The following is a 15,648-nucleotide window of genomic DNA, read 5'->3' as shown; positions in this document are numbered from 1 at the left end:
AGACCATTGAAACAATTGTTCAGATAATTCAAGCCTAAAATATATTCATCTAAAATAGACAAATAGTTGAGGCAAATGTGTCATTTTGGTTGAGGCTATCTGGATCACTTCATTAATTCTCCTAAAAATCAATCTAAGTAGACATGTTGAGACCCTGATAAATTTTTAAGATAGTGAGTAGGGTCTCTAGATTTTTCTATGATGGAAACTCTCTCCATAATTGCAGTACAGTTGAGCGGTTGTATATTTTAAACAAACTGACCCAATCTGCAAGCTTCCTGCAAAAGAACCACCCAGGAATGTTCGGGGGATTTCTGTGTAACCAAGCCCTGGAAAAGCTGAACCCAGGGATATAGCTACTGAATTCTTGAGCTCTTCCAGACTGCTCAGATTCTTTCCACTATGCCAAAAATAACCTCCAATTATTCCAAGAAGTTAAATTGAATGACTTAATAAAGTGCTCTCTTATACCTGGATTAAGGTATCAGACCAAGAGGAAACCATGTGAGATCTGATTGGATGACGTAAAGGGACATTGGAGAAGAATCCAGAGTCATACGCTGAGGAATATTCAAAGGTAACATGGAGAGGAATAAGAGCCAGTCTACAGGAGACTGCTCACTGTAGAACAGAGAAGGTATAAGGACCAGGCAGTTCATATTTTATTTGAGATCAAATCCATTTTTTAAATTGGAGAAGGTATATTTTATCTGGTGTGAGGTTGAATTTGTTTCTATATTGCATCGGAATAACTCTAGAGAGAGGTGTTGGTATGGGTTAGTGAGGGAGCTTGGGTAACCTCAAATGGGAATGCTAGTCGCACCTGCTTGGCAGTGGGATGAGCTTCCTCACCCCTGGGCTCCTGGCTCTGCTCTGGCACGGCAGAATATTCAGTACAGCTTGGCGGTCAGTTCTGCAATTGTCAAAATTATTATTAGACATTTAAAGTGCGTCCAAAGTTTCCTATTTAAGACAGAGGACTGGACTCTCTGTTGCTTGAGTTTTTTAGACTTAATAATTTAAATTTGAAAGGTGGAAACGTTTCAGATTTGAATTTAGAAGCACATGTAGAAACGTTCGTTGTTTCCTAGACTCATTTCCAGACCTCTGACCTACGGGTGGCTGCCTCTCTTGCAATTCACCATTGCAATCCAGAGATTTCTCACTACATGGGCTCCTTTGCTTGTCTTAGTCAAATCTGAATATCCATGCTACACATAAGGGTGGTTGGAGAACCAAGGACAGTAAGGAGTATTTCACTTACTGATCAACATTTTACAATTGAGCTGACTACCAAATTTTAGCCTAAGGGGACACAACAGCTGAAACTCACATGCCCCTGAGAATCTACTAAACTTCCCAAAGAATCTTTTCACACTATTGTGTTTTCTGTCTATTTTGTCTTTTTCTAAGCAGGTGTCCCTCTCCTCCTCATCTGGTGTATTGTTAAGCAAACAATAAATTTGAATATTTCTGTCTATAAGAGCTACACCCAAAAGGGTGCAAATGAGATGGTTCTTTGTGCACTGATTTCCCAGCACATTGCTGGCTGGATGTACCCCCTAGCCACCACAGAAGAAGTGTCAGCTCATCACTTTTGTTCTGGCCTGGCCCCTCAGCTCTCTCAAAACCAGCTGTGGGCACACCTTATATGTTTCTGCATAAAATGGAAACTGGCCACTGCGGCTGGGCTTTGCTTCAGCGAGCATGGTTTTTTGGAGTCCAGCCAGCTTCAGAGAATTTATGCAAAGGATCCAGGAAACTCTGAACCATTTCCATTTATGGACATTTTCCTTTAACAATTAAAAACAAAAGGGAGTTTAAAAAAATTTCTTCCTGACTGCTATATTTTATATTGAAAATTTTAATGTCAATGCTGACACAATTAAAACTGTCTGGGGGAGATTTTTTTTTTTTAAAGGGCAGGGACCAAAGGCCCATTTTTTTTTTATTTTTTTGCTGGCCTGTTAACAGCCAGTGCTTCAGTTTTTATCACAAGTGAGTTTGGAAGTGGGTGGCATGCCAGGCATTCCTTCTGTGAGTTAACTGAGGTAATGATGGAACTCAAGGCAAAAATCAACATGTCACTTGTAATTCTATTGTGGGCTTTGAGGAGGAGCGATGACAGTTCTGTGAAATGATGTACACAGCATTGTAAAGAGAAAAGTCCCTTGGTGATGATTGAGCTGCAAACACAACAGTGGACCCAGGGGACTTCCAAGGCCTCGGTCCGGATGGCCACGCCCTGTGGGAATGCCCCATTCCTTCCCAGCTCTGTGGCCGGACAGCTTCTGTGGGGAGCATTATCCCCACCCACGCCAGGGGTCATGCTCCCGGTGACTGTGGCAACTTTGGGGAAGATGATCCATGGGCTGACTTCCTAGAACAAGTTCAAGATGGGTTTGAAATTTGTGCCCCTAAGCAAACATTCTTACCTTTTGTAAGAGGTTTCTAGAAGCAGGGTCCTGTGCAATTCTTGGGTGGGATTTTGGCCTAGAGGCCTGAGATGGTGTCTCAGAGCTAGCAGAGCTGTCAGGGCTGGACTCTGCTGAGTGGGGGTTTTGTTACAACTCTCACAGATACTGATGTGTTTTCAGTGGATACCTGTCCTTTGCATATTTGATTGAAGCTTGGTCTTAAAAGGGTGAGTTTTTCCTTTTTATTAGATTTTTTCTTTCCTTTTTTTTTGAATATACTGAAAAGCTATGATTTATGTACAAGCAAATTTATTCTTTTTAATGTACAATTGGATTATATATATATTTCAGACTATTTCTTTCATCCCTAAAAAGTCTCCTCATGCCCCAGGGCAATCAGTTCTCACCACTGGCAACCACAGTCTGTTCCCTGGCCTTGTAGTTTTTTTTTTTTTTTCTTTTTCTTTTTCTAGAATTTCATATAAATCGTCACACATGGAATCTGGTCGCTTTGTCTGGCTTCTTTCTCTTAGTACAGTGCCTTGAGACATCGTTTGAAAAATACATCAGTAGTTTACTCCTTTTTATTGCTGAGTAGTATCAAGTTGACTTTTGTCTGAATTTGAGGAAAAAGATATATTAGGGTCATACAGGAAAACAAATATATTTTTGTTGTTTTTTTGAAAAGCATGCTAATTAAAGTTGATCATAAGAATATATTTAAGGGCTGGGGTTGTAGCTGAGTGGCAGAGTGCTGGCCTCACATGCGTGAAGCCCTGGTTTTGATCCTCAGCACCACATAAAAAATAAAATAATGTCCATCTACAACTAAAAAAAAAATTTTTAAATCCATTTGACATTTACAATTTACTTGAAATCTAAGATCCCAACTGACTTTGTTCTAAGTGAAGTTTTAAATGCAAAATTTCAATACATTAGACAAGAAAATCTGTGTGTAAAGGGAATTTACATATATATAGCAAAAAATATAAATTTATTAATAACTCCAAAGTAATTGTTAATAATCTGGAAATTAATCTGAGTTATGTCCACAGTTCCACAGATATTTAAAATTATGATTAATCAATTAAGAGAAGCCTTGAACTAAAAATCCCATCTTTCTTATATGATATTTGTTAGTAATTATAGCAAAGAAAAACTGATTGGTGCTTAGTGGTAATAATTATAACAACAACATCACTAATATTACAAAAGTAAAAATTATAGTTATATTTATGTAGTGTATGATATGTGCTTGGTGCTTTTCTGAGCAATATACAGGTCATTAACTTATTTAATTTTCCCAACAACACTATGGTAAGTGTTTTATTGTTATCCCCATTTTACAGATGAAGAACTGAGGCTCAGGGAAAACTAAGCACCCTGCCTTAATAGTGTGAAGTCAGGATTTGAACCTGGAACTCTGCAGCACTCTGCCTGAGCAATGTATCAGAAAAGAATTCTTTTTTTTTTTTTTCAGTCTTTGCTTTTATTTATTTATTTTTATGTGGTGCTGAGGATCAAACCCAGGGCCTCACATGTGCAAGGCAATCGCTCTACTGCTGAGCTACAACCCCAGCCCCCAGAGTGGTAAAGGGAGTTGGTTTTGTCCATGACAAGGTGGTGGATGAAGCCACAGCAGGAGTCTCCAGCCTGAGCCAGACAGGTTGCTTAGATGTGTGAAGAGGCCCAGAATAAGGCAAAGAGGTAGGAGCTGAGAAAAACTGGAGAGTGCCTGCCTAAGGCATTTTGCATTTTACAAAATGGTTTAAAATCCTGTACTGTTCATCTAAGAGAAGCTGTGAGTTGACCTGGACCCTAAGGACCTGCTGCTCATTTTCTGCCCTGGTTCAGTTGACCTCTGGGGTCTTTTCAGAGCTAATAGCTTGAGAAAATCAGAAATATTTGCTCAAAGTCTCTTGGTTTATGGATGTATGCCAGTCATCCACAATCTGTCTATCTTATAATGACTGTCAATAAATAATCTTTGATTTCATGTTCAACTTATTTAGTACTGTGAATTTGTCTTTTTTTATGATGCCTTTTAATCTAACAAAAATTTATAAACTGCGGAGCCAGATTGCCTGGTTTGGGATCTTGGCTTTGCCACTTTAAGCCTGGTAAACCTTCCCATGCCTGTGTCTGCTCATCTGTGAAATGAGGAAATTAATAACAGTCCACTTATTGTTAGGATTATTCTAAAGAGTAAAGGGTTAATATGTGTAAAGGTTTACAGCAGTAACTGACAAATAGTAGGCATTACCTATGTATCCACCATTATTATTATCACTGTCCACAAATGATGATAGATGAAGATATCTGTTCCAACTTTCCAGATATGAGAAATTATAACAATCTATGCTAAAATGAAATTTATCTTCAAGGCTTTGTTTTGCAGGGTCCTGTTCTTGCTTCTGTAGAATGGCTGAGCACCATGGATGTGTAGACCTGCAAGGAGCATGGTACTCAGACACAGAGATTCAGTCTCCATCATGCACCAGCTCCTGGAAGGGGAAATTCTAGATACCTGGTTTCTGGGAATTGAAATGTTAGCAGTAACTGGACAGTGAGTTTCAAGATCCTGGGCAGAGTAGAAGAGAATCAAGCCTGGGATAAGAAAAACTGAAATTTCCTTTCTATTTCTCATTTTTTTTTGATGGAGATTTTAGAGTGGTGCCAGCCAGTTTGCTGGAACTTGCCCTGCCCCTGCTGTTCTTTGGTGCTCTATTCAGATCCTGCTTATGCCTGAACATCTAGTTCTCGCTCCATATTCTGTACAAAGCCATCCACACTTATCCTAGGCAGCCCACACGGGTCTCAGTTATGTGCACAAACTGAAATTCTTACACCTCTGACAACACTGCATGTATGGATTGAATTGCTAGTTGTCTTAGATCATTATCCATAGACCTATTTAGAGAACGGTCATTCGTGTATTCAGTGCACAGGTATTTATCAAGAGCCTTTGTGGGCCTTAGTGATGGGGAACCATCGTGGTTGTTTTGGACAGATTGTCTATACATACACTGTGTATATATAAACTCTGGTAACTTTTGTCTCCACCAGGAAGCAAAGCTTTTTCTTTGACAGCGCTTGTGCGCTCTCTCTCTCTCTCTCTCTCTCTCTCTCTCTCTCTCTCTCTTTCTCTCTCTCTCTCTCTCTCTCTCTCTCTCTCTCTCTCTCTCTCTTATCCCCAGGAGAAGAGACGGTATAGATCCTACCAAGATTTGCAGTTTTTCTGGGTACTATTTCACCCAGCACAGTGGATTTGGATGATGCTCACAGCTGGTCTCAAGAAACATTTTCCAATGAGAACATGGAAAATGGCATGAGAAATATGTTCTGAAATGTTAAAGGAAGATGAAATCCAGATCCTCTTTCTTACTCAATTGAACAGAACATCTATTGAGCACTGGATGGGAGCAAATCATGGTCCTGGTTGTCAGGGCTGCAAAGTGTGATACCTAGTCTTCCCAGGGAGGCCTCCTGTCAATCAGTGACCTGACGAGTTGCTAGCCCAGGGGCTGAAGAGTCAGGGAGGCCCAGGAGAGGAACCTTGGTCCAGCCTGGTGATGGTGGGGGCAGTGCGGTCTTAGCAGAGTGGATGGGCTGAGGTACTGCTACTGTATTTCAGAGAGGTGACCCTCCTTGGGAGGGTGAAGTCCTGTTGGGACTCTGGGACTGACCAGTCTTCCCTAAGGTCTTTTAGAACAGAGCCCAAAGTGGGCTGCTGGCTTATTTCTGAGTCCGTGCACTTGAGAATGGGCCTCCCAGTTTGAGGGAGGGGGTGCTGATCTGCACCTCAGTGAATTCTGCTTGGGACCACCCGGGAGAGGGATCTGGCACATTCCCGGAGAAGGATCCCGGGGCCACGGTGTCTGCGCCACGCCCTTGGCTCGGCCAGGTGTGCGCGCTCCTTGCGGGAGGCGAGTGGGGAGCGGGCGGGGGAGCGCGTTTACAGCTCGCGTGCGCTGTTTGTCTGCCTCGGAGGGCTGGGTCCTCCTTGTTCACAGGTGAGTCACGCCCTGAAACACAGGCTCTCTTCCTGTCAGGACTGAGTCAGGTAGAAGAGTCGATAAAACCACCTGATCAAGGAAAGGGAAGGCACAGCGCAGCGCCGAGGACTCCCGGCGGCCGAGGCGCCGGGCAGCGACTCCAGCCCGGCCATGCCCGCGCTCTGGCTCAGCTGCTGCCTCTGCGTCTCGCTGCTCCTGCCCGCAGCCCGGGCCACCTCCAGGAAGGAAGGTGAGTGGGCTCCGCGACAGCCCTGGCTGCGAACCTGCCTCTCTCTGCAGATCGTGAGGGCTGAGCACCTCGGAGGATTCCCAGCCCCTTCTTCCCTGCATATGGGGGTCCTCCAGCGATGGGTTTCAAATAACAGGAATATTAGAAAAATCCCGATTTAAAAAGTGTGTTTTCCTTACTTTTAAAATGTTTCTTCTTGATTTTTTTTCTTCTTTTTTTCCCCAAGAGGCCCCTGTTTAATCAGTAATAGGTATAGGAATGTTTTCCCAGGGTGTGTTTTATTAATGGGATTCGGGTGGGAATTTTGCCAGGCTTATGAACGTCACGAAGGTTGAAAAGGAACTTCTTCAGTAATCGTGTAATTCATGTTCCATTTTGGGGATGGGAAATCCTTTAACTTTTGTATAAGATTACTTTTTATAATTTTTCATGCATTATTCATTCAACGCACATTTATAGGGCACCTGTGTCCTATCATTTGATCCTATCTAGGGCACCCAGTGGCTGTCATGTCTTGAGAAGTTAAGTTCATGTAAACAAAACTTTTTGAGAACCTAGCAACTGTTGACTGTACCCGTGTGTCAGCTCAGACCACATATAACACATAACAGGTGTTTTATCGCTATCCATGATATTTTTGTGTGTAATTACCCTGAGTTTTCACACTTATATTGCTTTCTGGTGGCATTTCAATAATTGATTCAGTAGATCCAAGAGCCATTTTCACACCATGTATTGATTACAGTCTTTTTTTTTTTCCCCCTAAAATTGTCTTGGAATGAACTTTCACCCTATTATCCTGACTGCTATTTTAAAAACCATGTATGAACTAGGTGTGGTGATGTATGTCTGTAATTAATCCCATCTGCTGGAGAAGCTGAGGTAGGGGAATTGTAAGTTTGAGGCCAGCCTGGGCAATTTAGCAAGACCCTGTCTTAAAAAATTAAAAAGGGCTGGGGTTGTAGCTCAGTGGTAAAGCACTCACCTAGCATGAATAACGCTCTAGGTTTGGTCCCAGTACCATAACAACAAATAAGTTAATTAATTTTAAAAACCATGAATGATTGCTACATGCACAAAAAATGCAATTGTGAAATAATGAATATGTTCATTTGTTTGACTTTGGACCATTTCACCATGTATGAGTATATTGAGACATTATGTGGTATACTTTAAATATATACAATAAAAATTGTTTAAATGTATGAAAATGGCCATGAAGGGTAGATTCCCTTAGGGTTAGGATAATAGTTGTATCCTAGTAGGAAATATCATAAAAGTAGGAATATTTTCTGAATACTAGAATTAAAAAGGGACAGCTATGGATCAACTACTTAGAATCCCTTGATTTAAAAAGTAAGAAATGGGAAGTAGATTTGCTCCAGAGCACACAGGCAGCTACTGGCAGCGATGGAGCTGGCTTTTGATCCAGAGGTTCTTAGAGATTATTTTTGACCACATTATAAAGGTGAGGGAACAAGGTACACACACACACACACACGCACACACATAATGTACACTATTACATATATATTTTTTAAAATACTTTTAGTTGTAGATGGACACAAACACCTTTATTTTGTATATTTAGTTTTTTTTATATATTGCTGGGGATTGAACCCAGTGCCTCATGCACGCTAGGCAAGCAGCTCTACCACTGAGCCACAATCCCAACCTATATATATATATATTTTTTAACCTGATAGATAATTATTGGAGCGAATTTCCCCTTGACTTCAGTTGAATGTATACATGTGTGTTAGCATTAGGTAACAAAAATAAATATGTGGACTGCTATAGATTGTTTAATAAAATCAGACTCCCTGGCACAAAGCTGGGAGATCCCTTGGCAAAAATGAACTGCTTCTGAGCGGCCCATGTAGACACAAAGTTAGAAGCAATGTTCAGGCTCATTTTCAGCCTTTCTCCTATCTTGGAGGTAGTCTGCTTAAGATATTAGTTTCCCTCCTCAAAAAGATTCATTTGGGGGCTCAAAGAAAATGCGAACAAGTTGGTGTTGGGAAAGAGTGCTCAGACTTTTCCATTCATGGCATGCTGGCATGTGCTGAAGGTATGGTACCTGCCCCATTTCAGAGTGACCTGCATCTGAGGGTCCTGTGTGCTGTACCCATGTAGAAGCTGAAGCTACTTACTGCTTGTTCTGCTGCAGGTAAAGCTGTGATAACAGATGTGGCCAGCAAGACTTTCGGGGTTGGTCTCAATAAAAGCTTTGGAGTCAGCCTGACCTGGCTGCAAATTTGACCCATTCACTTACTGGTTCCTTATTATGAACGTTGTCAGGCTCCTCAACTACTTGGAGTCTGCTTCTTCGCCTGATGAGTGGAAGCAGCAGTACTATACAACCTTGCAGGGTTGTTGAGAGGCTGGAGAACTATGGTGAATGGTCTTAAAATGCCCGGAACCCCATTTCTTTAAAAAGTCTGCAGGCAGCAGCACAGGTGTAATGAACTTAATGCCCAGAGACCAGTGAGAATAGCAAGGGCTCCGCTTCAGGAGCTCATGGGGTGAGAGCATGTGGCGTCCAGCTCCAGAGGTTAGGACCAGAGTTCCCAGGGGGAGGCATGGCTGGAGAAGGAGTGGGGAGACAGGAGTGAGATGAGAAACCAGGCCATGGGTCTGTCTTGAAGGGCCTTTGGGGGCGGGCTGTGCAGTTAGGATGGTGCCCTGGGGGTACAGAATTGCTGCAGATGGTTTGGATGGGTATGATTGGATCTGTTTTCGGAAGGTCACTCACTTCAGGGCTTGGAGGATGGGATAGAGCTAGGAGAGCCAAATAAAAGGCCACTGTAGTAATCCGAGTGAGAGATGGTGAGGGATACCATCATGGTGGTGGAAACGCAAGAAGAAACAGATTACAGAAACGCTCACACGGTAAAATAAAGAATTCAGCAATCCAGAAAGTGTGCACTAAGGCTAGGAGTAAGGGGAAATTGAGAGAAATAAGGAAGAGTCCAGGGTGGATCTGAGGCTTTGGGTCTGTGTGAAGGGAATGAAGACTGTAAGAGGAAGATCCGATTTGGGAACAAGCTTGGGCCATGAGTGGAGATCTGCTGAATCAGAGACGCCAGTGGAGATGAGCAGCCGTGCCCATGAAGGTCAGAGCTATGGTTTCAGACAGAAGAGAAATTTGAGAGCCCACAAGTGGAAAGCAAAGCCTGGGATGTAGAGGGAGACGAGCTGGACATCCAAAAAGAGCTAGAGGAACAATGACGGAGAATACGACACGGCACTGAGGCTAGAGGAGAATCAAGAAGACCAGTGCTTTGTTAGTGGGAGGAGGAATTTCAGCAGCTGAGGCGTAATAGCTGGCATCAGATGTCCAAATGTGTCTGTACAAGGTTTGGGGACTTAAAGGACACTGGTCATTTAAGAATGATCAATGTGAATGGAAAGTGTAAATATGGTTACTTCATTACGCACCATCAGGTAAACTTGAAAGCAATTTTTTCTTTAAGATTGGTGAATTCAGAATTTGTGATCATTGTAGATCATTCATTTGGCTTTTCCTATGCTTTGATACTAGGAAAGAGGTGCCGTGGATAGGAGAAAGGATCCCCGGGAAGGTGTGGGCTCCCTCGTGGATCCTGTTCTTTAAATAGTTGAAGTGCTAGAGTGTTGTGCAGAGAAGTGCAGGCATTGCACAGGTTCAAATCCTAGCCCCGTCATTGACCATTGTGACACATTTACCTTGAGACTTGAGCAAACTACTCCATCTGTTGCACAGTTTCTGTTTCTCTAAAATGAGCATGAGGAATTATTGTGATCTTTACATGAAAAGCACTTTGCCTGGTGCCTGGCAAACAGCCAGTCCGTCCTTAGTGCTCTTACTGTGAGGACTACCACCCTGTGAGGGCCAAATGCCAGCAAATTGCCTTCTAGGCTTCAAGTGGTGAATTTTTTGAAAGGGCCTGTGTTAGTCAGCTTTCCTTTATTGTACGAAATACATGAGATGATCAACTTAAAAACAGGAAAGATTTACTTGGGCTTCAGTTTTAGAGATATCAGTCCATGATTTTTGATTCTTCTGCCTTTGGGTACATCAATCTTGTGGTGCAGAAAACTGTTCACCTGATGGTGAGTGGGGAGAGATGGGAAGGGAGAGAGACAGAGAGAGATCCCACAATCCCTCAAGGGGACTGCCCCAGAGGTTTTAGGTAAAACCTCTCTCTAGGCCCTACCTCCAAAGCTCCACCTCTTCCAGTAGCACCATGAGCCTTCAATATACTGGGTCTTTGAAGGAAATTCCAAATCAAAACTATAGCAAGGCTTTTACCTCTAAGAAATGTGATCAGGAGTCTTTCTACTTTGGTTGAAATGAGCCCCAATTTTTACTCAGTAACACAAGTGACGACCCAAAGCAGATTGGGATTCCCAGATCAGATTTCATGTCATTCTTCCCTTTTGTCACTCATAGACCTCATCATACAGATTCATCAAATCGGTCACTCTAGGATATGCCCAGAACACCAGGTGACCCCACTTTTTAATGGAAAGGTTCCCCCTTGACTCCCCTCAAAATAATTTTGGCCAACTTGATGTTGAAAACATTTAACAATATAGATGCAGTAGTTAAACATCTCTTAGTATTTAATTTAGTAAATTAGCCCCACAGACATATTTAAAGTCAGTAATTTATAGAATAAATACTAACATATCCGTATTGATTTGTTCACATTTCATGAAGTAATCACATTCACTCTTTCCATTCACATCTGTCATTTCTAAAGCCACTTTCATAATCTCTTACTCTAAGATAGATGACTTGATAGAAGTCCTAAATCTCTTTTGGATACCGTCACTGGAAAGTATGCAATTTCCAAAACTTTGGAAAGGCTTACAAATTATCCTGAAGTACTCATTGTGATCTTTGCAGCATATCATCTTGAACTTATTTACGACAATCTCAGCACTCAGGAGGATGCACAATTATGAGAATTGTGTTGAGGGCTTGGCCTCTTTCTTACTGATAAGTACCCAATACAGTGATGGAGGACACTTAGCTTAACATGTCTTCCTCAAACAACACTTAAGTCACTGGGAAAGTGCCTTATAATATGTGAAATTCTAAAAGGACTTAAATGTGATCTCTTTTTTCCCCTGAGGGATAATTTTGGAAAAACAAAAACATCTACCTTATATTTAAGCACATAAAGTAAACAGGAGTATGGAATTGGGTTGGTGCATGAGCTGGAAATTCCTATGTAGGCATAAATTTGGGACTTCTAGAACCGGGGGCAGCCACTGGTTTAGCTCCACTGGTCCAAGAAGCTGAGGAGGATAATTGCTGACGTGTGATCAGTGTTTATGGGAACATCAGCATGAAATCAAAGCACTGAGGCAATGTTGGGAACATGTTTCTTATTTAAGTTCTTAGGGCTCAATTGTATGGACATTTGTTTTTCCTGGAGAAATTTGCAAGGACAAGACTTGAATCATCTATTACAGAACAGTGTAGAAATAGTAGCTCTATCAATACAAGGATACTTTAATTTAGTTGCAGATTAAGCCTAGTAAATTTGGGAATCATTCCTGGGGCTGTGTTCCAATATAATCTCCAGATAGATGATGTAATATTTGAATCATATTCAAGGACAAAAGCTGTCTTTTCAGTGTCTGAGGGTGACTGTGTCTGTATATGTCTCTCCCCGCTGGACGAACATGCATTTGTTTATATCGCAGTAATGAAAGTAGAAGAAAATCTTTTTCTTCCAACACTGATTAATGCAAGGGCTTGAGTCTTTCCTTTTTGTCCTATCAGAGGAGAGAGGTGGCAATCAGCTGGTCAAGGTAGCCATATGCTGGACTTCTTCAGGGCTTGCAGACCACTTATAGAATTCCAACTGTGTCTTTTCCAGATTTTATTTTTGCTTATTGTGGGAATATGAATTTCTACATTTGAAAAAAAAAAAAAGAAAATCAAGCTGTTGCCAAATCATTTCTTACAACTAACTAAAAAAGTAGATAAATTATCCAAATGTTCAGTTGCACTTACATGGAACATTTCTTACAGAAAGATTTACATTTCATCACTTTTTTCTCTTACTACAGTATTTCAGAATAAAAATGAGAGTAGATCTTGAGGGTTCTCTGAAAGAGCCTCTGTTTTTGTAAATGAGGAAGATGACACCCAGGGAGGTTCATTGACTGCCTAGATTCTCACAATGGGCCACAGCAGAGCTGGGCTCCGGCAGGGGTACTGCTTTCACACATGGGAATTGGAGGCACTGAAGGGCTGGGCCAGGCTTCAGTTCTTTAGTTGCCTGTGGAACATTCTTTTTTTTTTTGGGGGGGGGTACCAGGGATTGAACTCAAGGCCCTCAACCACGGAGCCACATCCCCAGCCCTATTTTGTATTTTATTTAGAGACAGGGTCTCACTGAGTTGCTTAGCGCTTCGCTTTTGCTGAGGCTGGCTTTGAACTTGCGATCCTCCTGCCTCGCCTCCTGAGCTGCTGGGATTACAGGCATGTACCATCGCGAAGCTGTGTCTAGAGGTTATTTTTCTGTCCCTGCTGGAGACTATTGGAGTCTTTCAGGAAGAATTCAGTTTCATGGCCAGAATGATGACCACATGAACTCTGCACATACTGTTATTTCAAATTACTGCCTACTTTGCTCTTGGTGAGAGGGGATTCCGAATATTTAAAGATTATGTCTCAGTTCTATTTTGCAACAGCCGAGGGTCCAACAGTAGTCTAAAGCTGCTGTTCTGGCCTCATGTAGGAGTTTGTACCATGGTAGGAGGGGGTCTTCACAAGCTGAGGTCTGCTAGGGACCAGAGATAAGGCCACAGCCGACATAGCTGAGCTGTGGTCGTGGAGAAGCAGCACGGGTGTCCCACTGAGGTGCAGGACACCTTGCTCCTACTCCCCGATGCAGACTTGTGGCCAGGCTCTACTGGGATATTTGTTGCTAAATCTTGATGGCTTTGGATTTGAGTTGAAAAAATTGTCCATGTTCTATTATTCAGAGTTTCCCAAGTGTTTCAAGGGCCAAACTTTGTCATTCCTTTCTTGATGGCCAAGCTCCCAAGAGCCCATTTAATTCATTTTTCTAACTTCAACCAATGTGGTTTTAATTTGTTGTTTTCAAATGGATTTTTTTTTCAGAAAATAAGTAAGATTATTTTCCAAATGCACTTCAAACATATTTCCCCAATGAACACGAGTCACCGTCATTCCCAGCTAAACTGAGTATTCTAATAGTGCATGGTAAGCACATACACATCTAAGTGTGTCTGTGAAGGATAGAGCAAAAGAAAAAAGTCCGTAGCTCCTGGGCACAGTTTCACAGCCTGTAATCCCAGTGGCTTGGGAAGCTGAAGCAGGAGGATTGTGAGTTCAAAGCCAGCTTCAGCAATAGTGAGGCACTAAGCAACTCAGTGAGACTCTGTCTCTAAATAAAATACAGAATAGGGCTGGGGATGTGGCTCAGAGGTTATGTTCCTGAGTTCAATCCCTGGTACCAAAAAAAAAAAAAAAAAAAATCCACGGCTAACTTCCTTGTATGAAAACATATTATTCACAAAACTAATGAAAGGTTTAAAGAGAAATATTTGTTCATTAGATAACTTTTTTTTTAAAGGAACTAACAGAACACAAATTTAAATGGTTGAAAAATCACATTTAATGTATAGTTCAGTTATCTCCAATTTTTTTTCCATATAAATCAGATTTTAAAAAAAAAATTTCTTTATTCAGACTCCCTTTTAGTCTCATTTGCTTCAGGTGTCACCTCTTGCTGTACGGGCCTCTATAATTTCCTTTATTTCAGCTGCTTCCTAAAGGGGCATATGTGACCTCTTTCTAGGCTGGGTAGGAAAGGCCCAAATGCTTTATAACAGTCAAATAGTCTTTCTATATTGGAATGACTTTTTTTAATAGATAACCTCATAGAAACAGAGAAATCTCTATTTCTATGATCAGAGGGGCATGGGGTGCCATGTTGGAGGCTGAATATTTTCATATAGCTCCTTACCACAAGCACTGTAGCTGATGCCTTTAAAGGTGCCCGGTGTATCCCCTGGGCCCTACTCCTCGCTTCTCTTTACCTCTGAACCCACTCAGACTGAGCCCTCGGATTCTGCCTTCATCCTCATGATGTTCCTTTGTTGCCCCTAATTCCCCTGTTTACTGGAACTTTCTTTCCTTTCCACACAGTTCACCTGGGCACTGGTGTCCCAGTGTTAGGGGAAACATCTCCAGGTGTGGTCTCCTGGCGCAGTCCTCCCCGGGCTGAGTCACTGCACATGCGAGTTTGCAAGTCTGGCTTGTGACATAATGTATTATGAACCCTTGGCTGATCATAGGCGCCTCCTTTTAGTTCATAACCATTCAAAAGGAAAATGTGGTGATCTCAGTTTCATAGACTCTTGATGACTTAGACAATTTAGAGTTGAAAAGATTTACCCATGTTCCATCACCCAGAGCTGCCCATGTGATCAGAGCCAAGCTGTCATTTGGCTCCTCACTGTGCATCAGGCTGCAGCCCCACTTACACTGGGGGACAGTTACATGTCCCTGGAAGCAAATGGATCAGGCAAAGTAGGTACTTGGGGTTCTGGCTGTGTTGGCTGCCAAAACGTGAGAGAGAGGATTGCATTAAAGGTCCCTTAGCGAGGGAAATACCCTATCCTAACTAGAAAACACATTGTGGTGCTCTTTAAAAAGATAAAACTGGAAGTACGTGTTCACCCACTAAACCATAAAGTTCAAGACCAAATGAAGTTTGGTTTTGTGACAAAATATTCAGCTTTTGTTTTGAAGTATTCACTCAAACCGAGAAACACACTAAATTTAGAAAGAAACATTCCATGCAAGATGTTTTCAAACTAGAAAATACATATAAACATTTTCATGATCACATGTAAGTATAATATTAAAAATATTTTTTCATCTTGTGTAGCTCAGGTTCGAAGACTGGTTTTTACAAATAAGATCATAGCTTGCTGTGCCTTTTATGCCAAA

At 41.8% G+C, this 15,648-nt stretch overlaps 1 protein-coding gene across 3 annotated transcripts in view; it reads left to right on the top strand.

Moving 5' to 3' along the window:
- Positions 1-410: 410 nt before the first annotated feature.
- Positions 411-15,648, top strand: part of LAMC2 (laminin subunit gamma 2) — a 64,517-nt gene continuing 49,279 nt past the window's right edge. Inside the window, exons 1-2 of one of the 3 annotated variants that reach the window (XM_081297867.1) lie at positions 411-577; positions 6,470-6,662. In XM_081297867.1, the coding sequence (XP_081153993.1) occupies positions 6,584-6,662 (79 nt within the window). In that variant the 5' untranslated portion in view covers positions 411-577; positions 6,470-6,583. Of the gene's footprint in view, positions 578-5,663; positions 6,663-15,648 lie in introns of those variants that run through there. The other 2 variants (XR_014022493.1, XM_081297866.1) reach the window with 2 other exon arrangements.

Source organism: Spermophilus citellus, assembly GCF_964194105.1.
Source record: "Spermophilus citellus genome assembly, chromosome: 6".
Lineage (NCBI taxonomy): Eukaryota > Metazoa > Chordata > Mammalia > Rodentia > Sciuridae > Spermophilus > Spermophilus citellus.
The sequence above is the reverse complement of the archived record's forward strand: the minus strand, read 5'-3'. Positions and strand labels throughout refer to the sequence as shown.